Below are 25,971 nucleotides of genomic sequence, written 5' to 3'. Positions count from 1 at the left end.
CCTGACATTCTTAATTGCTGGACGCAGTTCTCGCGTTTCCTCATTATTGTAAAAAAATATTTGTCAAATTCTTCCAGACCAAGGAGCCCTATGCGCATACGCTTTTCGAGCACACAGAGTATTGGTATTCGGCGCGGCAAATTCTAATTCTAATGTAACCAAAAGAAGGCGTGCATGTTTAGTTTTTCTTAAAATGTTCGCATTGCATGAGCGGCATCCTACAAAATGACTGATGTGCACACTGTTCAAATACACTATTTGTTATGGTTTCTTCGTGAGGAATCATAGTATCTTTTTGTCATGCCTTGCAGAACAACGGTATTCGGATGGCCTTCTTGTAAACTTATCCCATCATAAACCATGATTGCTGTTCTTCAGTAGTTGCTCATTTACTGTGCATTATCGCATACTTATCTCTTTTTCTTCAGATCCCTGGCTCTAAAAACATCAGCGACGATATCACCCGTAATATCGTCCAATAACAGCTCATTTGTATTCGCGCTTTGTAGCGGGGACTGTTGTGACTTCCGTTTGCAGTTCGCAGCTTTAATCACGAATATTTGCAAAAATACACCGAAAACGTTGGGCAGGTTCGGCCAGGTCAGGTCAGGCTTGTAGCCGTAAATTGTGCTTGTTCAACAGCAAAACAACCGCTGTGCAATTATTTAAGGCTATGTCACTATGGGAAGAAATGTTCCCGACGAGTTCTCGCCTTATTCTTGCTGTCTCATGCGTACTTCTAGTGTTTCTTTTCCGGTCGTTTTCAGGCCTTGCTTTTTTATTTGGTCTTCTTTCGAGGCTGGTAAAAGTTTGGATGAGTCGCTGTCTTCTTCTTGTCGCTGATCTTGTCAAACCACATACGATCAAATCGACTACGGAAGTAAACAGCACACAGTGCCTGGGTCGCATGTTTTTTCTCCTACGTGAATCTGTTTCTGAACGCCATGTTTATATTAACTAAAGCTGCTTGTCTACCGAAACATTGTTTTCACTCCTCATGGCTCCTCCCTCTCTCTTCTCATACACACTTTCACAAACTGACAGATAGATCTTCCAAAATATTCCATGGTGAACGTGTTTTTTTAGGAATTAAAGAATACGTCAGAAATTGGTGGAAAAATCTTGGCACCACGATTGGAAAGGGCTGGCGATGTAATGATGATAACTGTTTTGATGCAACTTCCCAAGACAACCCAGGGAGTAAGAGAGATGGCGCAGGGTTCCGGGTAAAATTTGTCTATACCAATGCTTCGTTAATATGCACCCAAAACCTTTGCACACGAAATGTTCTCAAAGCGAATAGTTTTGTTTGCCTTTTTTGCCCATTTCCGTGGTTACCGGCGGCAGGTGGTCGGAGGTCGGTGGTTAGGGGTCGTACTTGCAATACGGCGCCGGTGGGGCTAGTGGCGGGACGGGTTCGACGCCAAACGCATACTTTATAGCTTCTCTGATACGCACGTACTATCGCGCGTGAGCTTTGATGTGTCTGAAGGTTAAGATGCAGCAGACCTGCCGTGGTTGCTCAGTGGCTATGGTGTTGGGCTGCTGAACACGAGGTCGCGGGATCTAATTCCGGCCACGGCGGCCGCATTTGGATGGGGGCGAAATGCGAAAACACCCATGTACTTAGATTTAGGTGCACGTTAAAGAACCCCAGGTGGTCGAAATTTCCGGAGTCCTCCACTACGGCGTGCCTCATAATCAGAAAGTGGTTTTGGCACGTAAAAACCCATAATTTCGTTTCAAGATGCAGCAGCGGAGCGCCACTCCTCGGCAAGGAAAGCGTTCGTTCGTTTTGCAGAATGTTTCGAAATTAGCCCCCGCCGGTTGCCAAGGCCAGCAATCGTGCCCGCAACCTCGTTCTCAGCCGGCATAGCCACCGATCAATCTACGTGTCTACTCTTGTAAACTTGATTCTCAGCTGCCTTGAATATTTGAATTTTGCTACCATTATTCTCACCCTCTTCACACCGGGAGCGATTTTTTTAGTACGTCCAGTCGCACATCAGCCAAGGTTCGTAATTTTGTCCTCTTTTTTTACTCTTCGAGATTAATGAAAACAAAGGGAATGGACAGAGTCTATTCTTGGTTGTGTTCCGGTGAGGGGCAATCTCGCTGCCATCAATTTTATTCAGCCTCGGGCCTCTCTCGACCACATGGGAGTACTTCCGGGCGCACCAAATTTTCCCGACTTGTTCCGCCTTGAGGCTTTCACCCTTGCCTGTTGCCTCCTCTCCACCAGAAAACAGTTTAAGTGAAGGCGCACAGCACAGACACATCCGGTTATAGAGGCACTACCATAAGAATCAGTAAATGAGTCCTTTTTTCAATGTATTTCTTATTTTTTTCAGTATAAGGGAAGTTCGCTTATTGTGGATTGCAATTTTTTAAGGCGTTCGGGCACACAGACATCCCCGCTGCCCGTAGCTTCAAGCCAGAATGTTTCATTTGGCTCAACAAATTTGTCCATTGCGACATGGCGATAACCTTTAGTGCGAAGGCACCGTGACCTTACTTGCAAGTTCTCTTCGAGTAGTAGCAATTTTTTTTCATTTAATTTTTTTAATTTTTAATACTTGGGCGCCTCCTCTGTCATTCGCATTTGCTAAAAATGCATGTGTAAAAATCTGTATGTTCTCTGCCCTAACTGAACGACACTGGTAAATTGTCTTAAAATACTTAATTTAGGCAATTTTCGTATCGATATAAAAAATCGCGGTTTCGTCCGCAAGGCAAAGCATTGATAGCGATAGCGAGGGTTCTTAGTTTTATCGGCTGTATAAACTGAAGTAAACATTCGCTCACTAATTAAAGTAACAGACATGGTGTCACGCGCGCACAGGCAAACATGTACAGATCTCACTCGATGACAGCGAACACTCGATGTCCCAACACTGGCGTGACAAAAGAGAGCAGGCCTTGGGGAGCGAACAGTTCGTGCTGCCTCTCGCTTCGACGGGTCAACGAAACCTGATATCACGTGACCTCCAACACAGGCACGCTGGAAGACCGCACACATGGAGCGACCAGCCATCTCGGCTCGCCTGCATTGCACCCGCCGCAGATTATGCCTACAAGATAGGGCGTGCAGGCCGCGCATGCGCTCAGCCGCGCGGATAGCCGTGCGTAGCCACGGCCGGGTTGGAGGGGGAGACGTACTCTCACCTGCGCCCGTTGGCGCGCTTGCTTGCTTGGTCACGTTACTGTCTAGCCACCCTAACGTTAGCGCGTGCTCAACCTATAGTGCAACGTCATAACCACTCGTATAGGTTGCATTGTTACCCCGACCTGCGCTAGCAAGTAATTTCTTCCGCACAGTGCATATCAGAAAGACTTGATCGTGTAGACGTTCGTAAAGTTTACATTCTACACTGCAGGGCGTCCACACTTTGCGTTCATATCTGTGAACGCAGACATCCAACGAGTGGAATCAACCTCCCGCGTAACTAGCCGCTATTGGAAATGACGACAAATTTATGCTCGTATCAGGTCACATTGTATGATAAGAAAACTTAATTTTTATGACTTTTAATATTGTGTGCTTTTTCAGATTGTGAAAAAATACTCCATTATTGTTCCTCATGCGCATATTGCGTTCTAGATGTCCTTTCACGCATATACAAAATACTTATTGGTTTGCAGCATTTTCTTTGACAGCTATATTTAATACGGTATAGACAACTGGTTTATCTAACCACTTCCCATTTTATTACCATTTGACATTGAGGGTATTGTAGATAAGTAAGTAAAATATAAGTAACGGAACTCGTAACCTTCATAAAAAGCTGGCTAACTATGGTATTATACAAGGTGTCCAAGCTAACGTTAGCGAAGCTCTTAAAAATAATATATAGAATATACGGGAACGCAACCACACTAGGAGGAATTCTTCATAATTGATCTATCGACAGTTAAATTAGATTAATAAAAGAACTTTTTAACTACTCAATTGAGGGCGCGAATTCCCATAGAAAAGTAATTCAGTTATTTTCAGTGTGCTATGTCTCGCGTAGTCATTTATTTCCGCGTCACAAAGACGCGCGAAATATGAAAATAGCCGCAAGATTACGCGGCCGTGCGTCAGGACACCAGCGGTCCCAGGTGATACTCGGAATAATTAACTCTGCTCGAAGCCTTCGCTTTTCTCCTCAATGCCGCTGGGCAGTGCTTGGCGCTTCACGCGGGAAAGGCAATCTCGCAGATTCGCCGTGACCAACGCCAATACCGGTGCCTCGCCGTTTTCACGTGGCAGCCGAGACAGGTACTGACGTAATTGACGCAGCCGCCGACTTGATTACGTCATTTCTGTAACCTATAGTGCTCATACACCCTCGGCAGCACGCACAAGACGTCCCACGTGCAACCCCATTGCGGCTGCGTCCCTGATACATGCTATCCGATTCTTTTTTTTTTTCAGGCGCAAGAAAGGGGTGGAACGTGAGACATTCGAGGGTATGAAGAAGGAGTACAAGGTGTCACCTGCAGTCCAGCTCAGCGTCAGTGAGCAGGGAACCGAGCAGCACTGCCAAGCAAACGCAGCTCCACAGCGCTTGGGCGGAGAACGGGCTTCGGCTCATAGCAGCTGGCCCACGGAGCTCACCGGATACCACGGCGTCTGCAAAAAGGGGGGTACAGCGGCATGTAGTATATAAAAGAGGCAGTACACCCGTAGATCTGAAGGAGAGGGCGTATGACACCGGCGCGCATGTGACAAATCGCCGAGGTCGTAACGCACCCTCTCATTCAACTGCACAAGGGAGAGAGACAGAGAGAGAGAACTCATAATGAAAAGGCAGGGACGTTAACCAGGCTGAGCCCGGTAGCCTACTTTTCAACCGCCCAGAAGCATTCGTCGGCACCCCGGGCAGGCAAACTGGGGTTGCGTCTTAAACACAGTGACAGCGATTCCACCCGTGAACAAAGTTGGTAAGGCAGAACCATACGTTTTTAGGCGTCGACGGATATTACTAGGATGCTGAGGTGATTACTCTGATGCGAAATATCAACGCCGTGTCGACTTTCTTTTCATCATCGCGCGAAAAGAAATTCAGCGCTTGCATCAAATATCAGAACCGCCTCGAAACAGAATATTGTTGCCAACAGTTACTGGAGCAATAACTCATAAGTCCCTCACTACTAAGTTTTCTGAAAGCGTGCACACTTATTGTGTTTTTAACGTTCGAACACGAGAATATGTCGCTGTGCATATCTTTCTGCCCATCTAGTAATTATCTGGGCGGTGTTATCAATGAATCCCCCCCCCCCCCTCGCACCCACTTGAGGAGCACGAAACTGCTGAGCCGAGTGTTCTCCTAAAGAAAAAAAAAGAGAGAAGAAGAGAGAAACAAGACATTACGTCGACATCTGCCTGCAGACAAGTGCGATTTATGAGAAGAGAACAAACAAGACACTGATGTTGACTGCGTAATTATAACTGCATCGCATTTTCACGGATATTCCTCGCGCACTGGGTTGGCGACAAATGCTTTTTATTTTTCTTGCACATTTTCTTTTTACAGCGACGGAAAGTATAATAAGCAGAGGAAGCAAAGGAAACAAATTACATTTCGCGAGCTACTGGTTACCTTACAGGAAACGCCTCCGATTCTGTAGACACTATAGCCATGCCGAGAGCATCGCTGTTCATCCGCCAACCTACGTGCGGCCTAGACCTCGTTTCCCATGAGCCTCGGCGTCTTCCTTTTGCTTCGCTCCTGTCTTTGTATTGCTATACGAACAACTTTGAAGGGTGGCCGGCCAAAGTTATCCAAGTGCGGAAGAGAAAGGTTTGCAAAAACGCAATCCGGCCTTTCGTCTCTACCTGCTTACGTCCGTACTCTAAGCATGTCCGTACTCGTTGTATAGCGCTCCCAAATTCGACGTCAGCGTTCTCAAGCCTTGTCGGCTCTCCGTTTATCCTTGAAGACACGGATGAGCTGCGGGCTTTTCTTTCGTGGTTCGCCGCAGCAACGTACGAGATGGGCTCTTATTTGCTCTTCATTATTGGTCCTTTTCTTTCTTTAGCGCAATACAGATCAGCTGTTCGATGTCGAATATCTATTTTTTACGCTCGTTAGGTCTATGACAATAACTGTAGTCATCAGAAACACCGAAGAACAAAAAAAAACATACTGGGCTCCTTGCGTTTCGTAGGCTGAACAAGAGCAACGTGTAGTGAGAGATGGATGCTTAGGTGAGGAAATCAAACAACTGAGTTTCATTTGAAGTGGTGCACGTTTAAACAGCACGCGCTCTGATGAAGTATTCCTGCCTTGCATTCACGAGTGGCCAGAAAAACCCTATCACCTTGCTGGAGCAGTGTGGACTGCTAAGACTCGCAAATGTCTGAGCCACGCGAACGCTGCGATGAACGACAAGTTTCCGGAAGGACCAACTGCAGATGAAGTCGAACTTGTAAACTAGAGTCTTTTTGTGCCTTGAAGAAGCATTGAAGAACGTAAACATTTAGACGCGTTAAGACTTTCTCGTCCAACAGACGTTGCCCACGTGTTATTTGACCGAATAATGAGCGGGTACTGTTGCGCAATTACTTTCAATACGACGTCCCACGCATCTCTCTAACCAGGCGGACTTTCTAAAGCGACTGGACTCTATAGAACATTTTCTGAAACGAAATTTTACGGATCCTGGCCACATCAGTCACTGGTGCAGAAAGACATCCATGCGCTACTACAGTTCTTAAGTGCACCGGCCTCGGTGACCGCTCTTGGTCCTGCTGTGCGTCCTGTAGGTGTGCGCGCAGGTGTTACTCTCTCCTTATTTTCCTCTCTCCTTCCCCACATTATCTTATCGCTCATATAGGGTGCCATACCGGACCCTTTTCTAGTTGGTCTCCCTAAGTTTCCTCTGTCTCTCTCTCTCTCTCTGACCGCTTGCAATTGAAACTGTTTAGTAATTGTTCATTCGATGTTCTCACGAGTTCTTATGCGTGGTTATGAATATGAGACAATCAATGAAAAAAAAGCAGAAAGTACAATAACAATGCACGCTGCAGGGAAACGACAAAAAATAGGTTGACGTTAAGATAGCAACGACGCCCCTAGCCCTTGGTGTGCGAGAGCAGTGGTCATTTGCTAAATTGCTTGAGCGAGCCAGGTGCGATTGCAGAGCTAACACGAAAAGTCTTCGCCGGTTCGCGTAAGTCCTACCCGACGCGCTTCTTTCTCTGTGTATACGAAATTGCGGGACCCGCGACAATTTCCCAAGAGGGCCAGACAGAACCGTAATTTCAACCACATAGATTGGTAGCGCAGGCTAATTCTCATACGGAGCTCATGTAAAAAGCATGAGCCATTCAACGTTCACCATTCTCGCATAGAGGATAGAGCTGCTCACACAAACCGACTGGAGAGTCCGGCAGCGCGTTTTAATTACACAGGCCAGTGGTCAGCCACGGACTAGCCAATTAGGTGCAAGAAGGATTGAAGTCCCCCAGGTGACCGGCAAACGCGAATTCATTTTCTGTTTCTCTCACACCGATTTCTCTTGTTTTATTTTTTGTTGTCGTGAATAGAAAACAAGTCTTTCTTTTTCTTCCTTGCTTACAGCAATTGCCGCTTGGGATTGTTGAATCGGTGGTGGGACGATGCAAACAGCTTGTAGACGTCGTGCAGCCACAGTCACCACGCGCACTGTACATTATTATAGGCTCGCTTTGTAGAGTCAACCAACCTAGCGCTGCAAAGGAAGCTAAGGGAGTGTTTAAGAAAGCCGAGGCAATTACAGCATTGCTTAGCCCATCGTTCGAACGTCGAGTTAGGGGCGAAATGTACTTATCTTGTGTTGCTGAAACACCAGGAGGAGTCCGTTTACGCGTTCTTTGCTGTTCGTAGCGCCCTGCTTATCGCCATGCCGAGCTCCACGACAAACAAGGATAAAGTGCTGCTTTATACTGTAGCAGGCTTTATATGCTTCTAAATTCGGAGCCCCTAGAACTGTGAGAAGGGCAAACACTGGAAGTTCCAGAAAAAAAAGGGGGGCATGAGTGGAGCTCTCAGGGCACCTCACATTTTCGAGAAGTTCATGATGTAATTTACTGCAATTTCAGCTTGTCAGCGTTATGCCAAATATAGAGTGGTGACTCACCCATACGGCTACTACCCTGCTGCAGCTATGCGCTGCATGCAACGGCTACATCATGCCAGTGAGATGCTATAGTATGTTAGGTATGTCTGAATGTGTTGACTACGATTGTTAGGTGTCTGACGCCGGCACCTGCTAGGTGACATGATGTCATCAAAGTAAGCTTATTCAGTTCAGGTTGCTCGGTTAAGACATTGCAATAAATATAGCCTTATGAGAGGCACGAAAGCGTACCTGTATAAGTGCCTGGATGCAGCCCAAGCGTATCAGACAGATGCACCGACACCTCTGTCCCCGCGTATAGGAACCCGCCTCCATTCTGCGTACCAACGTACCACGCGTGGGTCATCACTTAAGTTTACCTCCTCTCAGTGTAGAATAAGAGACCACGCTCGCTCAAAGTTAACTACTTTGCCTTATACTATGGTGACCACTGTGCTGATGTTTCCTGATGACTATTTTTTTATGTAATTAAGTTTAAAAAAGAAAAGCACTTATCGAGAGCAAGTGAGCGAGATAACTTTATTTGGAATCCGGCGATTAAGAGGTCCGGGCTTGAGGCCGCCTAGATGGCTATTGGGAGCTGCTGTCCCGTGCGGCCTCCATGGCTCGCTGGACGAGACAGAAATTTTGCGAAATGTAGGCGGATAGTATTGTGCAAAAGGGTCTTCCACCTACGGTATCGCGAAATGGGTGCTGCGTTCGCCTAGACCCATGCCACTGCAGCGGTGAAAGTTGTCGAAAATTTGGCCGTGGGTGAAGCAATTGTACCGATCAAACAAGGCTGCGCCCGCGCCGGAGCAAAATGGGTCACCGGACACCTTTAATTTGCACCTCCGAACCAACCGTCGTCGCAGTGCTTGGAGCACTGTCGTTAGGAGGCGCAATTATGTCTGACTGCCTGGCCTATCGTCCGTCGACGGGTGCTTTAAGGGTCGGTCGGCTTTGAGATGCGCGCTCATCGTAGTCATCGCGCTTAGGAGTAGTGGTTATTAGCAAGCGCCATCCTTGTATTAGGTATATCTCTATATATAGCATTCTCGAAGTCAGTGCTTGCTGACATACGCGTGGAAATTGAATAGACGGCTCCGCGTTCTGGCAATGTTTGCACACGCGCTCAGCTTATAGCACATTAATTATTTGGGTCATAAGTTTTTTTTTATTGCTTTTTCTTGTTTTTTAATGAGCGTCAAAGTCTTATAGGTGCGCTTCACTTAGGAGGAGAAAGACTGATTATGTCCGACTACGAGTGGACGGTCTTCGTTAGTGGCAGTCTCAGTTCTCCCGCTTAGATGAGACCATATTTGAGGTCACGTGATACTAAAAGTGAGCGTGCACTGTTTAAACTAAAGGCCTAGGCGCGCACCGCCGAAAAAAACGAGTGATGGTAAGCGCACCAAGAAGGAGCAGAGAGAGAGAGAGAGAGAGAGAGAGAGAGATAGAGAGAGGAGAACAAGAAAGGCAGGGAGGTTAACCAGAGGCGAGTCTTCGATTTGCTATCCCGCGATGGTGTGGGAGTATGGGAGTTGTAAAGAGGGCAAAGTGAGGGTGAGAGAGAAACAAAGAACAGGAACAGGCAACAGGAAAGGCGTTCCAATTACGGACGTTCACACAGGTCGGTAGATCTCAAGAAGCGCAGGAGCGCCTGCACATCCTTCTAATGATGTTGTAAAGTTCTTTATTCCGACAGAGGCTGGTCGTCCAACTGGCTGGAAAAATATTGTTACGTGGTAGCGACGTTAAAGAACATAGTAGCAATACCGTGAAAGACAAAGCTAGCTTTCATTGGGCGAACCTGTGCCCACAAAGACAGGGTACACTTAAAGCACAACGATAGCGGGGAACACAGTCGGTGAACGTCGAAAGTCTGATCAGCGGGTCAGGCGCGCCGGCTTTTATAGATCAGTCGTCGAATGATCCAGAGTAACCGCTGGGACCCGCGTGTCTTCCACAAGGTTCTACACTATTCGCGTCGCGCATACATGCAATCAGATTACACAAGTTGCGGGAAAAGACAGCGGATGGAACCATCGATAACATTCCAGAAACTTCTTTTACATGCAGGCACGTCCTGCGCTGTGCGATAACATATGTTAGGTGGTGAGAAGTGGTCGCCCGATAAAGATAAAGAAGTACACGTGTCAATATGCTGCAACTGCAAATACTCAAAAGCCCGTGTAATTGGGTCATCAACGCCTGCTGAAGTCATACTATTGATCATTCAGTTTGACTGATACTTTAACTTTTGCATGAAGTAAAGTAACTTTCGCCAAATCATGGAAAACTTCTCACATTCTGAAAAACAAAATTAGGGGCACGAGAGAAAACGGGAGGTTTATTTTATGGCGATGAAAAACGTAGGACGTTTTTTTCTGTCGTGGTTGAAAATGTTGTTTTGTCCTCTTTTTTGTGGTACGTATTACCAAAGGTGGCACTAGTAATTGCTTTTGTGAGCTGCCAATCAAATTCAAGTTAATCCGAAGAGCCTAAGCCTTCGCGCAGACGTTATTTTGCATAGTTTCTAAATTCGAGCGTCCTGCGCGCTGCCACTTTTTGTCGCGTTTGTGGCAGCTCTTTACAAGGACTGTTGTAAGGACTGACATTCCCTCGAGCTCACGCAAGCAGTCTTACAATGAGATTCCTGGTGATCGCAGCGCAAGTAAAACTGTATCTTGGAAGAAGTTTCATCAAAGCTTGATGTTGGATCTTTCGTTAAAGGGCTGGCTTGCTTCAGCGAAAGGTGACATCTACCGGAGCTTCATACGCTTTTGCGCCATCTGCGTGCTTTTGGCAAAGACATGCCTGCGCAATAAAAAGTACAACTGAGTGACATTTATCTTTCATTTTCGCAGCTAAGTGTGATCCTTGCAACGTGGTTACGTGGAGCGGGAAGAATAAATGCTCGATTACGGATTGTTGAAAGACTGAAAACGCATTTATATCTAAGGTTTAGAAAAGTAACGTTTCAAGGCACCGTACATGGATCTCAAAATTTTCTACAGAGAGCCTCCCGGGGCAAAAGAGCATATGCGGGTCTTAAACCTATCTTAATGGTGCTTGTTAGTGGCACGTGCCTTATTATAGCAAAGCTGTATATGGATAGGGTTTCGTGCAGTTTTCTTCTCCGCGAACAAAAACTATCATCACCAATGGCCATACCCCCTTAAGCATTCATGCTCCCGTAAGCACACAGAAAATGTAATGGCTCATAGCCCCATAGGGCAGAGGCTACAAGCATTTAGCAAAGTGAAGCGAACATAGCTTAAATTCTTTCCAATCATGCATACAGCATACCGAACAGTATGTCGAAAACTATCATCATCAATGGCTCATACCCCCATGAGCAACGGCTCATACTCCCGTAAGCAAGCAAAACACACAATGGCTCATAACCCTGTAAGATAGAGGCTACAGGCACTCCGCAAATTGAAGCGAACAGTGCTTAAGTTCGTTCCAATCACGGATGCAACGTACAGAACAGTATGTCGAAAACTGTCATCAATCAATGGCTCATACCTCCCTGAGCAATGACTCATACCCCCGTAAGCGAGCAAAAAAAGTGCAATGATTAATAGTCCCGTAAAGTTCATGGCTACTCACTTTGCGTGAATTAGCTGCGATGACACTACCCCGGTTGCCGTTGTCGGTGATTTCAATGTGGATGTGTCGGTACCGAAAAGGGAGCGGTTTACGCCTTCCGTGTTGCAGACATGTCCCTTGCGATGCCACACCGATCCAGCCCAACCGACCACACAGCGGCGTACGTGCATCGATTTGACATTATCAAAGAATGTGATTGCAGCTGTGAGTGGAATAATGACCACCGATCAAGGTTAAAGGCAATAAATTAGTGTGCGTACCTTTTGTCACGATTACCACCCATCAAGACAATAAATGAGTTCGTACCTTTTGTTCAAAATATGTGTCATCTCCATGTCGTGTGCTTAACAGCTTCGCTGGTCAACCACCTTCACAGAGTGAAATGGCTCATGATTTATTCTTTTACGTTAACATTAAAGAAGCTAACTAAACTGTAGAAGTTCGAAAAGTGATTTTTGTTTAGAAATAGTCATAAAATCAAACAAAAAGCTTTTTCGAGGCGTTAGAACCTCCTTGCGAATAAATTTGTTCAGGAGAGAAAGAATTAAAGGGTAATTTTACGGTTAAACAAGGGAATCAACGGGAATATATTGCCTCAGAACGTGGGAAAACTGCAAGTGAAAGTATCGCAATACTGCGCAAAAGACACAAAGAAACGGTACGGTAGCGGAAAACGGAATGTGAACGCACTTGAGAATTGTTCGACGCGGAAATAACATTTCACGGCATCATCCGCTAATCCCTTTTATATGTGTTCATTAGGTTGTTTTCTTAACGCTCATATTCCGATATTTATAATAATCTGTGTTACGTATAGCATGTCCTAAATATGGTGGCATAAGGAGGAGACTGACTTCTCTGCTCAGACCCAATTCCGTCAAGCATTAATAAATTCTAAATAATTTGTGTTGTTTGTTCCGCGTTGGTTAACATCAGTCCCGGAGTGTCCACTCCTGGAAATCACTTACAGCGGATTGAAAACACACACAGCGCAGGCCATGAAAGCCGCAACCACAGGGAATGGGGTAAGCAGGAAGGGTATGTGCCTTGACAAAGCAGTTGTACCCAGGAGGCAACGGGTCAAGCCGACCTCCGCGGCGGCGACTCATCCGCTGAGAAATTGCAGCCTTGTTGTCGGGAAAATCCCCGAGACGGGGATCTGCGGACTGGGACGCTGACAGAAGCGCCGGAAACCATTCATATTTCGCGCTGAACGGTCGAGCACACCGCATCTCTCGGCTTCACCAAGACGGCGGCACGCCGTGTTTCTTCCGGTGTGGAGTGTCGAGCCTCGCACTCCGACCGGAGGAAACGAGAACGGAGCACTGCACCGCACGACAGGGCATTCAGAAGGAGAAGCCCGCCTTCAAGAAACTTTCTCATTCTTGGGCAAGGGCCACCGCGGTGTGAGCGGGGAGAGGTGAGTTAACTATAGCGGGGCATCTCTCTTCTCATTGCTCTCCCCTTCCCGATGCTGCCTACGTGTTCCGAATGGAAACCGCGTTTCAGTGCGTCAGCTGTAGTTTCGCCGAAGCCGCCGCGCCTGTCAAAACAGGGTCCCGAGAGTAATGTAAGGTGCGCGGTACTTTGCTCATCTCCTAACTGCCGTGCAGCCCATTCGTGCACTCATGTGTGCAGTCTGAAGCAATACGAAGGACGTGCTATAAGCGGATCAGTACGCGTCGTCGCGGTGTCTCGACTTCTGTTACTCTTGGGCCACTAATTCAAATGTCACTCATCAGATTCATTAAAGACATCTCTCCAGATGCGCGCAACAAGAAAAAAGAAAGATTAATACAGGAGGGCCTTGTTTATATGCCGAGTTCTGTATTTTGGCAAAACGTCGTTCAGCTTCTCTGTTATTGCACTCGGAGGGAAGAACCGTAACTTACAGTCCGCGTTCTCAAAGCAAATGTTGAAACCGGGATGATGCCTTATCGTGAGAATTCGTATCACTAAAGTACTCGTTCTTTGAGACTATTACAAAATATACTTCCCATATTTTGAATCTGCAAACGTTTCTAAAACACTTTGAGGGTATTTCTTTCACGTTCCCATTCCCCGAGACTACAGTCCCTTCCTAGCCAACAGAAGAACGCCCACTACAAGCGTAGCACTTTGTGCCTTACACGCGTGTACGGAGACGAAGAGGCATTCAGAACGTGCCATTGTTCAGTGTGCAAGTGGTGCTGGTACAGTCATGCGATTGTATAGACGTATCGTCAGGTTGTAGATGTACAACGTACATATTATGCCTATTATCACGCGCACATCAATGTACACGTGGTAATGTTTGTTTCTTGAGCCATCCAGAATGTTGCTTGCAGCGTCGAACACTCATGTGTGCACATATGATAATAAGGCGGAGAGGTCGGCTGCCCTGCAGAGCAACAATTATTTGATTGTAGGTTTCAACGACCCAAAACTGCACAGTAGGTTATGAGGGACGCCGTAACAGAGAGCTTGGGGTTAATTTCGGTCACTTGCTTTTTTTTTTCTCTCTCTTTTATTTTTGACGTGCTTGCACCCAATGCTGATGACAAAAACGATCGCCTCTGACCTTCCGGTTCCCCCCGTGAACGCGCTCCGTTGCCTTTGATCTCAATGACCGACCACTGGGCCAGACATCTGTTGTGAAGCATCGTATGCAAGCCCGACACACCGACGACCCTATCGTGTATCCACCACCGAGCGCCAAGTCATACAGAAGGAAGTCGACAAAATGCTTGCCTGAGGTATTATTGAACCTTCCTCAAGTCCTTGGGTTTCCCCTGTCGTGCTTGTTAGAAAGAAGGATAACGGCTGGCGCTTCTGTGTAGACAGCCTGAATCTTAACCAGGTGACGATTAAAGACGTGTACCCGTGCCACGGATAGATGACGCCCTTGACTTCCTCGACGGTGCAAAATATTTTTCTTCGATAGACCTGCGTTTGGGGTACTGGCTGATTGCTGTTGACGACATGGAACATGAGAAGACCGCCTTTATTACACCTGACGGCCTCTATCAGTTCAAAATAATGCCATTTGGGTTATGCCATGCGCAGGATACATTCGAACGTATGATGGACGCTCTCCTTCGCGGTTTTGCATTACACCCCCATCGGCATGTGGCCGCGTCGACCGGTATGGCCTGTTGCTAAAATTCATCTTACAAGCTGAGCAGAGCACTTTACGTACGTTGAGAATTTCGACAAACAATAGAAATTATTACGTGTTCGCACTAGGAGGCCGCGATATTTTGCTTCTTCATTTTCACGGCTGTTTTCGCGTTGTCGTGTATTTTAGCCAAGACACTCGCGTATCTAAGCAAAAGAGTAACATATTCTTGGCTGCATTTAACGAATAAAGGCCTTTTAAAGACCTAGAGTTTAACAAAAATGGCTTCTTCCTTATTCATTTTCACCAACCGGGTTCCGAAGTACCTGTTCTTAACGCTATAGCTTTTCGGAGGAAAATGTTAACATAAGTTAAGATGTCTACAAAGAATTAAAAAAAAACGCTACAAAAACACAAACACACATTATTGAAATAGAGTTTCAAATCTTTCTCATAGGTAGTTAGAAGACTAAGATATAAGTACAACGACATCAAAACCTGGACCAGGGTTCAACCTTAATACACTTTTGTTTCCTTCTCGTACAACTTTCATATCTGCAGAATGAAGCGCGCATTTGCAAAATAGGTTGTGTCTCAGTTCACGAAGAAGCGTTGTAAACAGTTGTCCCCCCGAATGCTGACTAAGAACAGATAGGCACGTGTTTTTCGTCCTCGGGACGATCTCCCGGCCGCAAGCAGCTAGCTCGATCGGTGACCTTTCTTGCGACATTGTAGCCCCCGTGCGCCTCGGACTGCCAACCCAGAAAGGAGATTATCAGAAAGAACGTTTACAGCAACGAAGCCGCTAGGGATTCATCTGCAATGAAAACGCCCGGACACGGGCGAACGGCTAATAGAAGAAATCGCCCGCCGACGGCAGCAAACGCGAAATCCCTGACGCGGCCCGCGGGTCGAGCTGCCGGGACTCAATACACGGCCGCTCCGTTGAAATGCCTGTCACTTCGCGCGATTCGGTTCTTTGCCGCCTCGCCCGAGTCCTGACGCGGGTGTCGTTAGCCGCGTTCGCACAATCGCGGATCGAGTCCGGCGCGGCTGTCTGTTCACAGTCCACCTGTAAATCGCTTTCCTTCGACCTGGCATCTCTCCGCGCTCGTAAGGTAAGTCTCTCATGCCGTTCATATAGCATAGTGATCTGTGCAAGTCGCCCCTGGAAACGACTGGAAGGTGGGAGAGAAGAAGAGAGAGAGAGAGAGACAGAGAGCGGGAAAGGAATAGGTCGAGAGGTGTAGTCTGAGGGCAGCAACCGGACGGTCATACACATGCCGCGCTGTCGTTGCGACGGCCGCGAGAAAAAAAGGATCATCCTGTAAACGCTGGGAGTCAACAAAAAGCCGGACTGGGAATTAATATTGGACGGTGCCCCCCCTTCGCTCTCTCTCCTCCTCCTCTTCTTCTCTGGGGACGCGAGAAAGCGAGCGCTAAAGTCGGCCGGGCGCCGGTCCCGAGAGCGAGCCCGAAGGCTCTCTCAGGCACCATTCGCGAAAGAAATATTGCGTCCGCCGCGCGGCCCGAGATTGCCACCGCGCCGCCGACCGAGCGACCAACCACCGCGCGGACGCCACGCCGTTCGCCGAGCTGTTGCAGGCGCTGTCGACGGCGGAGTCGCCGTCGCCGTAGCAGCAGCAGCAGCAGCGGCAGCGCCTGCACAGCAAACGGCGCCAGCTCGACAAATCGTTCGCGTCAGACTGACTGGCCCGGAGTATAGCGAGCCGGCCGCCAGGTGCGACGCCGCGAAAAAAAAGAGAAAATCTCCGGCCGGGGCTCTCGCACGGGGTGAGGTTCGCGGCGCTGCTCTCCGCGGCCTCTGCCGAGGATGCCGACGCGGCGTTTGACTTGGCGGAATGAGCTGATCGCCGGGTGCCTTCTCCTATTTGTTTTTCGACCCGCCGTGTTCCGTGAAAGGATTCAATCTCGACGCCGGCCTATATAATGGCTGCATTCCTTCGCGCAGCGCCCCCTTGCTTGTTTGGACTGCTTCCCCCTCGCCACTTTCGACGCGTCCGAGCGGCTTTTAATTACCCCCTCTGTTTGCCAGCGGTGCGAGCCCCAGGTCGCTTCCACGAATCGGTGGAAACTCTAGGTTGCCTTTCCTCCCGGCGCGTAACTTTATTTCGGCCTTTTCCTTTCATGAGACCCCGTTTATAACTATATGTTTCCTCCTCTCAACCACTCTTACTTTCCTTTCCTTGCTCCTTAATGTCGCGACAGTCAGGTCGGCTGAGAAAAAACAGCACGTTTCATAGTTCGAACGTTCTTCAATACTTTTGTTTCGTGTTCGCATAGGTGTGTTAGTCTGCGCGAATGCGTGCGTCGTCATTTTGATTCGTCATTTTGCCGATCAACCGTTAAGGAAAAGCCGTCGCCACAGGTTGCCAACGTTTCTGATATGACCAATGTAACTAAAGTGCACTAACTAAACGCAAGATGAGGCGTTGCTGTCAACACGTGCAACGTGTTGACACCAATTATTATTTTTTTCTCGAGTGCCAGACACACCTTCCGCTACGTGGTGGTGGTGCGTCCGCGCCACCCAGCATCCAACAACCAAGCAGACGCCGCAGAAAACTGAGGTGAAGCAGAGGAGCACCGTGAAGGATCCTGGGAGGCTTCGCTCGCAGCCTCAGACCTCGAAGATCGGCGCCAAGCTGGTGAACCACACCTTGACGCTGATTCTCAGAATAAATGTTTACTCTCTCTCTCTCTCTCTCTGTTTTAGTCGATAAGCGAGGTTCGACCCGTTGCACTTTGCTCTGGCTACTTTGGGCAGAAAGACGATGAGCTTTCCGTGGTCGGTTCGGATGCGAACCAGACAGTGCGTCTGTTTGTCTACTCTATGGAGTGGGGAGGAGGATAACGACAGAAACGAGTAAAAGAGAGAAAGGGTGACCGAAACAAGCGCAGATGTGCGCTAGGGATAAAAATCAAGCTAGTCTGCGCAGTGTCGTAACTTACAATACCGCACGTGATGCCAACGGGGCCGAACCTCCACGCTCGCCAAGAACTAACTGTTCGCGAGAGCCATATATGAGCGTGGAGCGCACACGCATAGTCTCGTAAATATCGACGCCGGTGGTGGAACGGAGGAACCGTGCACCCGGGCACGCAAACATTTCTTCGAACCAGGCGGCCGATTCAGCGACATACGGGGCCTGATTTGGCATGGGCCTCGCACTTCGCACGCTGCGGACCTCGACGAAGAGGCGTGGAAAAAACGGGATACAGTCGGCAGGAACAGTGCGCGAGGCTTGGCGGCAAACGATGCTCTCGGGATTGTGCGAGCGATTCTGTTATCGTCGACAAGAGCTCGCGGCCGCCTCGCCGCAACGTTCTCGCGATATCGTGTTTACGCGCAACTTACGGCCGTCGTAATCGGGTTTGTCTGCGGTTAGACGGGGCTGCTGGTCGCACAGCGATTTGCCTAATTGCCCTCGCGCCTGCTAGTGCTATTCAGAGTGGTATATGTAGGGGGAAAAAAGAAAAAAAAATGAAGAAAAGGAAACGTGCTGCTCGAACATTACTCAGCTTCAGAAAAAGCTACGCATGCACATCGCGATTCAAACCGCGCGAAGTCGCCCCACGTACGCAGTATACGACCTCTCCCTGCAGTTTCCCTATATGGCGAAATAAGCGCGTTTTCGCGCGGAGACAAGCGTTTGCACGAATCTTACAGTCACTGCATGCCACGTGATGCCTAACGGCGTCGTTGTTCTCACTTATTTATTTATTCCGTTTCTAATTGCGTCGTTGATTAAACGGACCTGCGCCGAACAAAACAGAGCGTGGACTCCTGCGTCGCCACGAGACTGCCGAATTGAAACGGAATATTTTAGTAGCCAACAAATCGAACGCTGCACGCTACATTTCTTTTCCGTAAGTTTATCGAGAAAAATTAAGACGCGAATATAAGAGGAGTCGCAGGGAACAGTCGCCGTCCGATCAATTTTCCGACGTTCCGGAGAGCCCGTGGAAGGACGGCGGCCTAAATTTCGGAACATAATTTTGGAGAATGGTTCTTTTCGCCTTTCGTTGCTTGACGAACTCTGATGCGTTTCATGATCACACCTCAGCACTTACGACGCTTGCACAAAGCGCGAGCGCTTGCTGGTTCCATGCATTTTTCGTGCGCGCAGTGCGTGGTTTTAAATCAAGGCACCAGCTCTTGCGCGAGCGGTGGACCGCCGCATATATCAGTCGATATCGTGACAGAAACACATTCGTTGTCATTAAACGTCAGCGCGTGTTGTTCAAGCCACAACGCCGCATGAAGTTAGCAATAAACGCTGGCAAAACAAAATCAACAACTTTGATCAACGTTGACCCCGACGATGTTTGTCATAAAGCAGGGTCCCAAAGCAAATCCGTACTTTCATTTCATCGACTCGTTCGTTCATCGCAAAAGGAAAAGTAGAGATGCCGGGTCAATGCATTTACTGCGACACTGTGAATAACAGCAATGAAAGTAATGTCATTTTGAGCACCGCCGTTATACGTTTAAGCTGAATCTAAATACTGCCCGTTTCCGAGCACACTAACTTTTTTTTTTTAACAACAGCATTGAGGAGAAGAAAGAAGAGTATCAGGCTTAATTAAGCACCCGCTGCAACGTCAGAAGAGTCACTTCAAGCGAACTTTGGTTTCTTCTCTTTCCTGGGTTAAAATATCTGGCTATGAAATCGACCACAATTTTAGAACGGAACAGGCTTAAGGGAACCACACTCACAGACACGGCACAGTCGTATTCTTTACAGGCGATGCGGTCGCCGAAATATATGCATAGCGCAGGCGGAGAGACGCATTCACCAGGTATCGGGGAAAATGGGGCTTTATAAATGCGATTTTCGATAAAGGCCGCCTGAGTGCGTCTACGTTTCAAGCATAAACTCCTCAGATAGGCAGGGTTTGTAATCTGAAAACGGAAGAGACTGAGATGAACTTGGTTAGAGTGGAGCGCATAAAATTCACTTTCATAGCTAAAGAATATGTGTAACCGAGGCTCGAATGGACAATTTCTGTGGGAGCCGAGATACTTTCTGAAGCTCTACCTCCTGTAAAAGTTAGCGCGTTCTCTTCTGATAATTTCGCAAGGGAACATCTGCATGTCACGTGAAAAATGAAAAGCCGCCCAGAAATAGATAGCACTACTGAAGTGCACATAGCAGAAAGTCGATCGTCCGCGTTCTTACACTCACACTCAATCCTTTTCTCTTTTTTTTTCCCCCAGCTTTCTTTTAGTACAAACCAGCAAAGTATATATGTTTGAGAAAAAACGGTCGAAGTCGTGCGACATTCACACAGTGGGTGACGACCGGCAACGAGGGCTATGGAAGCCGTGAAGTTCAGACTTTAACGCATACCTCCATCTCAGTATAGTTCCGCGCAACACTCTGGAGGCTGTGAGATGTTCATATAAGCCGTGATGTTGCACGACATATATACATAGGGCTATGAATGGACACTTCTCGCTCGCATAAGTGGCAAAGGTAGACGCACACTGGCACACACAGCGATGAGGTATAATAAACTTTTACGAGCTGCATAAAAGACGTCTTGGTCTGTTCGTGCGTATGTCGAAAGAACTTGTATTGTTTCTATTCACAGTGTCGGACAAGCCAGTGGGGGAAACCTATATCATTGCCTAACATATTTTTATATCACTACCAGAAAATAATTTGGTGGGCTCAAGTGTAGTCGCGGTCTACGTAATGCGAAGCATTCATGGTTTGTACAGAACGGCTGTGTGAATGCTGTAACTGTTGAGTGGCGAACGGTTATGCAGAGATTATAGGCTGTATAATGCTCATATTTATTATAAGTAAGACATAATGTTTCTAACAGCAAGAACGAAGAATAATTGATTCTGAGCCGGCAGTCAAGCTGCTTTCTCTGCAACTTTTCCCCCTTGTTTTTCCGCCACAACCATGTACCTCCTTGCTTGTGGAAACAAATAAATAAATAAAATAAAATAAATGAATAACTAAAAAATATAAGATCGAAAGCAAATTTACAACATGGTGGAACATATCCAGTGGTCCTAGTGCACGTATCTAGTCGCCTCTGTGGCAAACAATTTTGGACCACACTATCACCGGGGATCGGCCCACTAAAACAGCGAGATGCCCACCCGCCCTATCGCCTGCAAAAAAAATAAGAAAATGAAATAAAAATAAATTAATAAACATGGCAGGACTCGGAGAAGAATGTTTCGCATTAAAAGCTGCTGAACTTGCGACTGCGCCAATATTGAACCGATATTTATTACGAGCGCATTATGGTAAACGCTCTATACACGAAAAGTCCAGGGAGAGCTCGGGGACATAGCGAACACATGTTCAATCGTTAAGAAGGCAACGCAACTTACGAATGTGGGTGAAATGCTTGTTACACCATTCGGCAGCTGTCGTGCACGACGACGCTTAGAAAGTGTCGTCTCCCGAAGAGAGCGTTGGCGCGGCGGCAGAAGCAGAGACAGCTCACCAGAGGTCGGCCCGACTTTGACCAAGGCGACCGGGGGCGCGTCCTTCGGGTTGGGGTTAGGGCGTCATCGCTGGCGCGAGCAGACGCGACGAGAAGACGATCATAGGGCGCGGGTGGACACACATTCATTCTCGATGGCCGCTCGCCTTCTCTCTCTCTCCCCTTCTGCATCTCTCTCCCTCCCCCGAACCCAATCATCCAGCAAAGTTCGTAGCCTCCACGGTGTTGCGGCCAACTGCTGAGATGAAGTACACGATATCACTGCGAGATTGCGGCGACAGCCGATGTTCCCTCGTATACCCTCGGGATGCAGTGCAAGAACTTGTCGGTCGATATTCCTTGCATATGAATTAATAGGATTATCAAAAAAAGAACAATGAATGTGTCGTCCCCGCCATCTACATATATTATTTCCCGTCTCCAACATTCCTGGGGTGATATCGCGAAAGAATTCGTGGACTTTCAAGCTTTTTTGTGCGCACAACGTAAAAGAAAACTGTCCCGTTTAAACCAAACGTATGCCGTATTTTTGTTGGCTTCAGTTTTCTTATTCATTACATTTCTTAACCACACACAGAACTCTATAGCTGGAAATCGTAATGCACTTTGTTTGGTCCGCTACATTAGTTAAGGAATGGGCGATGAAAAATAGTTTCAGTCCTTGAATAAAAATCCCCATTACACCTGCTTCACGTGGTTTTAATAATCGTTCTTTTTTTCACACGTTGACGGGGGTTACATTAATTACCGTCATCATGCGATATGACCCGTCTTTTATGAGACGCTGCACTCTCAGCTTTGTGCCGATTGCGTGTATGCAAATTAAGACGTAGGTGCCAGTTGTTTTAAATGTCCAATGAATCTCTTTTTCGCGAGTATGAGTGTATTGGTGTCATAACCACTCAAGCTCGGACGAACACAACATGTTCACACATAACACTTGCTCATTTGAGGCCGGTGTAAAAGGCAAGTAACGATACACGCCAAAAAACGGCCAAGCTGGTCACATACGCCAACGGAAAACTCCAAGACACACATGCGCACAAATCCACGAGATTGCTGCTTTGGACAGTTTCGTGTCTCGCAAAGTTGACGACGTTGAGTGAGCGACGCCTTTTAAGCATCGCGCTTTTTGTGATGTTGTTCTTTTTGTTCGTACCCTGAAGCGAACGTTACATCTCTTTTTATTCAAGTTTGTCATGTGTACAGGCTGTGCATAACACACCCTTAAGCACGCTATTGGCACATAAGGCCTTGGCGGTGCACATAATGGCACTTAAGCTCGTTTTACGAAGCACGTGGTGACGGTATAGCTTCGCGATGAAGCGAGCTCTTCACAAGGCAAAAGAACAAAAAAATCGGAAAGAAAGAAGGAAAGAAATATAAACGAAAAAGGGGGGGGGGGCATAGATATAAAAATTGAAGTTGACGGACTTTAGAAAGAATAGCCAGTCGCAATTAGACAAAAAAATGCATTATGGAATTAAAACCGGCATATGCAGTGAGGTCACTGATCATCGGTGAAAGTTTTAGCCCGTTTTCTTAAGCAACTTCGGATATGAATACATAGGTGCCTGTCAAGTCTTCTTAGGGAAGACGTGTCTTCGCCGAGGGAAGGCATGCCTACGAGGAGCGTTCAATGCAATATGATGGAGTAAGTGCACGAGACGAAGTATGTAAAACGAAAGCTGACAAAGAAAGCCGTGTCGCGCAGGAAGCGTTTGCGACAGTTTGTTTCAGCTCTTTTTCATTGTAAACGTTTATGTGATCAAAGACTGTGCCACGCTGTATAAGGTCATATTTTCGGGTTGGGTAGAACCTTCGATGGAACGCGCTTAGCGTTCTCCCCGGAACGCAAAGTGCTGGGCTCTGTTTAGCTCTATCGGTGCTATTTTCGATGACAATGACGTTGACTAGCGTTCGCCCATGAGCAGGGATCATATCGTTCGTCTACTTAGCTGCGGAGTTTATTCGAATAAACGTTCTGCGAAAAAACAAATGTAAACAGGAGATGGGGTTGAGCGGGAGAGGTATTCAGAGTTGTATATAAAGAAGCTCCTGCGCCATAGATATGAGAAAATCTTTTCATTGTCGTTACCTCTACAGCGGTTGTTATGCTGAATACGTCGATACTTTCTCTATAATCAACGAAGCTATACACATCATTGGCCTCGGTCAGCCGCAGTTTTTCGAAGAGACCCCAGCTGAAGACGTTGAGCGCAGCTGCTGGAAAGGCCGACTATTTTGTCGTATTCTGACGAAATGTATCGCTGGTATTCTTTTTATTTTTCGTTGTTGTTTTTTGTTGTTTTTCACATGGAAAACTCCAGCCGCCTCGTATCCACTCAGACAACGGCGCAGCGCGCGTAAGTTATCCGTTGGGTATAGTGAATAAATTATCCTTTTTTTGAGTGTTTCTTTTTTATCATTTCTTCTTTTTTCTTTCTTTTCTTATTTGCTCGCTTTCATGCTCAAAAAGCTTTAGTGTGCAGGTATGGTAACACTTGCACACGTGCACTGATAGTTAGGTTCACAGGAACATGGAGACCTGAAATGACCAACTGTGAGCGGACAAAGGAAGCCGCAGGCTGGCGTCATCATTTCGACGAGCGCATACCTGCCTTCGTCCGGCCAACAACTGCTGGTCACACTGACACTTCTCAGTATGATCAAAGTTGAATGAAAACGAACGATTAAAGTTGGCATTCAAGAAGCCGCATGGGCTCGACGCATATACCGGATATAAAACTGTTCTACGAGTGTAAATGTTCATCAGAAAAGCTATACTTGGTACATATTCAAATGACATCTTCGAAGCATCAGAGCAACAGTTGCTCGATGACGAATTGGATGTTTTCTCCAGTGAAGCTCAGGGCAGTATACGTGAGTGCAAGCAAACCAGTGGATTGCACAATTCTCGCCGGCATATACACTACCTTTGAAAATTCTGCTTCCAGATCGTTTTTTCTTCCTCTTGCGTGATTTGTACGCATATATCTTCAGCGTCTATGAGAGCATCTCAGGCAGCCTTCTCAAAAAGTATATAGTAGTGCAAGCGCTGGTGTGCTCTCCCACGCATTGCGCGTGCATAGTGACTGGAACGCTTGCGATTCAGGAAAAAATGCACGCTTCAAACGCATAAGCCATACATAGGTCCACGTCATACAGAAATATTCAGATTCAGGAGCCTCCTTTTGCGTTAGGCCCAACCATATAGTTGTTTTGCATGCATGTTCGGGATCTTACCGCACCAGCAAGATCAGCTGGAACGGGAGCGCAGTAAATACGTGTTCTTTGCTGTAGCGGGAAGCGCTGAACGATGGAAGGTTATATCGCCGAGAGCCTGCGCGCTGACGTAACGTTTAATTGCGATAGCAAATATATGAATACTACAAACGCATTCCTGCCGTTGTCGTCTCCGTATAAAGTGCAACGGTAACAAGTACAACGATAAAGATAACAAGTACAAAGATAACATTGTCGCCGCGCGCCCTATGCTGTATGTGCAAGTGAAAGCGTGCGAGGGTGAGGCGACGATGGCGGATCAATATAGCGCGCGCAACGGAGGAAAGCGGGACGGAAGTGCGCCGTCTTAAGTCGCGCGCAAGGCACCGGGGAAAGGGGAGGGGGGGCGGGGTTCTACTCTGGCGGCGGCTACGTATGGCGCGAGCCGCGCGGGCCCTTCTTGAAAGCGGTCTGCGATGGGGACAGTCTAGGTACACAGACGGCCAGAGCTTCGTGTTCGCTTTGTTTTTGCCACGCAGTTTGCGTTGAAGCGATAAGCAGCACGAAGGTCACTTCGCTCGCTGCTGCTGCTGCGCTTCCTCAGGCCAACGTTTTGAAAGCGAGTGTCCGCGGTCATCGAGTGTGATGTGTCCATGTTTGCCTACGCGCGCGTGATACCATGCTTATTAATTTAGTTAGTAAGCGAATGTTTTCAAATTTGTACGGCCTATAAAACTACTATCCTTACTTCGCATAGATCTCTACTAATGTCTGGTTAACCTTTTTGCCATTCCTCTCTTCTATTTCTCTCTCTCTCTCTCTATCTGCTGTTGTTGTGGTTGCTTCGCTTTTCTGGTGAAACTGCGAATTTTCGCTTGCCGAGATCAGAGGAATGTACCCGACCCTGCGACCATGTACAATGCTATTGGTGATTGGTTATTGCTGATTTAGGATTGACTGATTGGTGACGTTTCGTTCATGCACAAGAGGTAAGATATTTCATGGTTAGTAGACCTCTTCGGTCACCTGAGCGTCGGCCCCTTCAAAAATGTGGCACGAAACGACTGTCGAGGATTCGTCAAGAAGCATTCGCAGTATATATGCGAGAGGCATACAGGGTTCTTCTGAAAGAGAATAGAAGCTGACGAACTTCAAAGCATACTAAAGCTGTCGCTACGAACAGGCTCGACAATTAATGCACTAACTTCTCCACCGCTAAGCAGGACATATATTCCGTTGTCTAAAGGAACGTACACTAACGGAAAATATTGGGTTGGGCTAGACTGAAACATTAAACTTTTGTAATAACGAATTCGTCATTCCCAGCGAGAACAGAGCTTCTGTATAAAGATAAAATTGCGCAAATGTAAAATCAGAGTGGCGTCACCTGTCATGGAGCACAGTACCTCTCTCGTGTAATAATAATAATAGTTGGGGTTTTACGTGCCAAA

General features: G+C 47.3%; 1 protein-coding gene across 1 annotated transcript in view; it reads right to left on the bottom strand.

Annotated features, from left to right (window-relative positions):
* Positions 1–25,971, bottom strand: part of LOC135898097 (uncharacterized) — a 90,886-nt gene that overhangs the window by 18,899 nt on the left and 46,016 nt on the right. Inside the window, exon 3 of the mRNA XM_070536435.1 lies at positions 4,480–4,615. Coding sequence (XP_070392536.1) covers positions 4,480–4,615 — 136 coding nt within the window. The remainder of the gene's footprint in view (positions 1–4,479; positions 4,616–25,971) is intronic.

This window comes from Dermacentor albipictus, chromosome 3 (assembly GCF_038994185.2).
Source record: "Dermacentor albipictus isolate Rhodes 1998 colony chromosome 3, USDA_Dalb.pri_finalv2, whole genome shotgun sequence".
Taxonomy (NCBI): domain Eukaryota; kingdom Metazoa; phylum Arthropoda; class Arachnida; order Ixodida; family Ixodidae; genus Dermacentor; species Dermacentor albipictus.
This window is presented reverse-complemented; position numbering and strand designations above follow the sequence as displayed.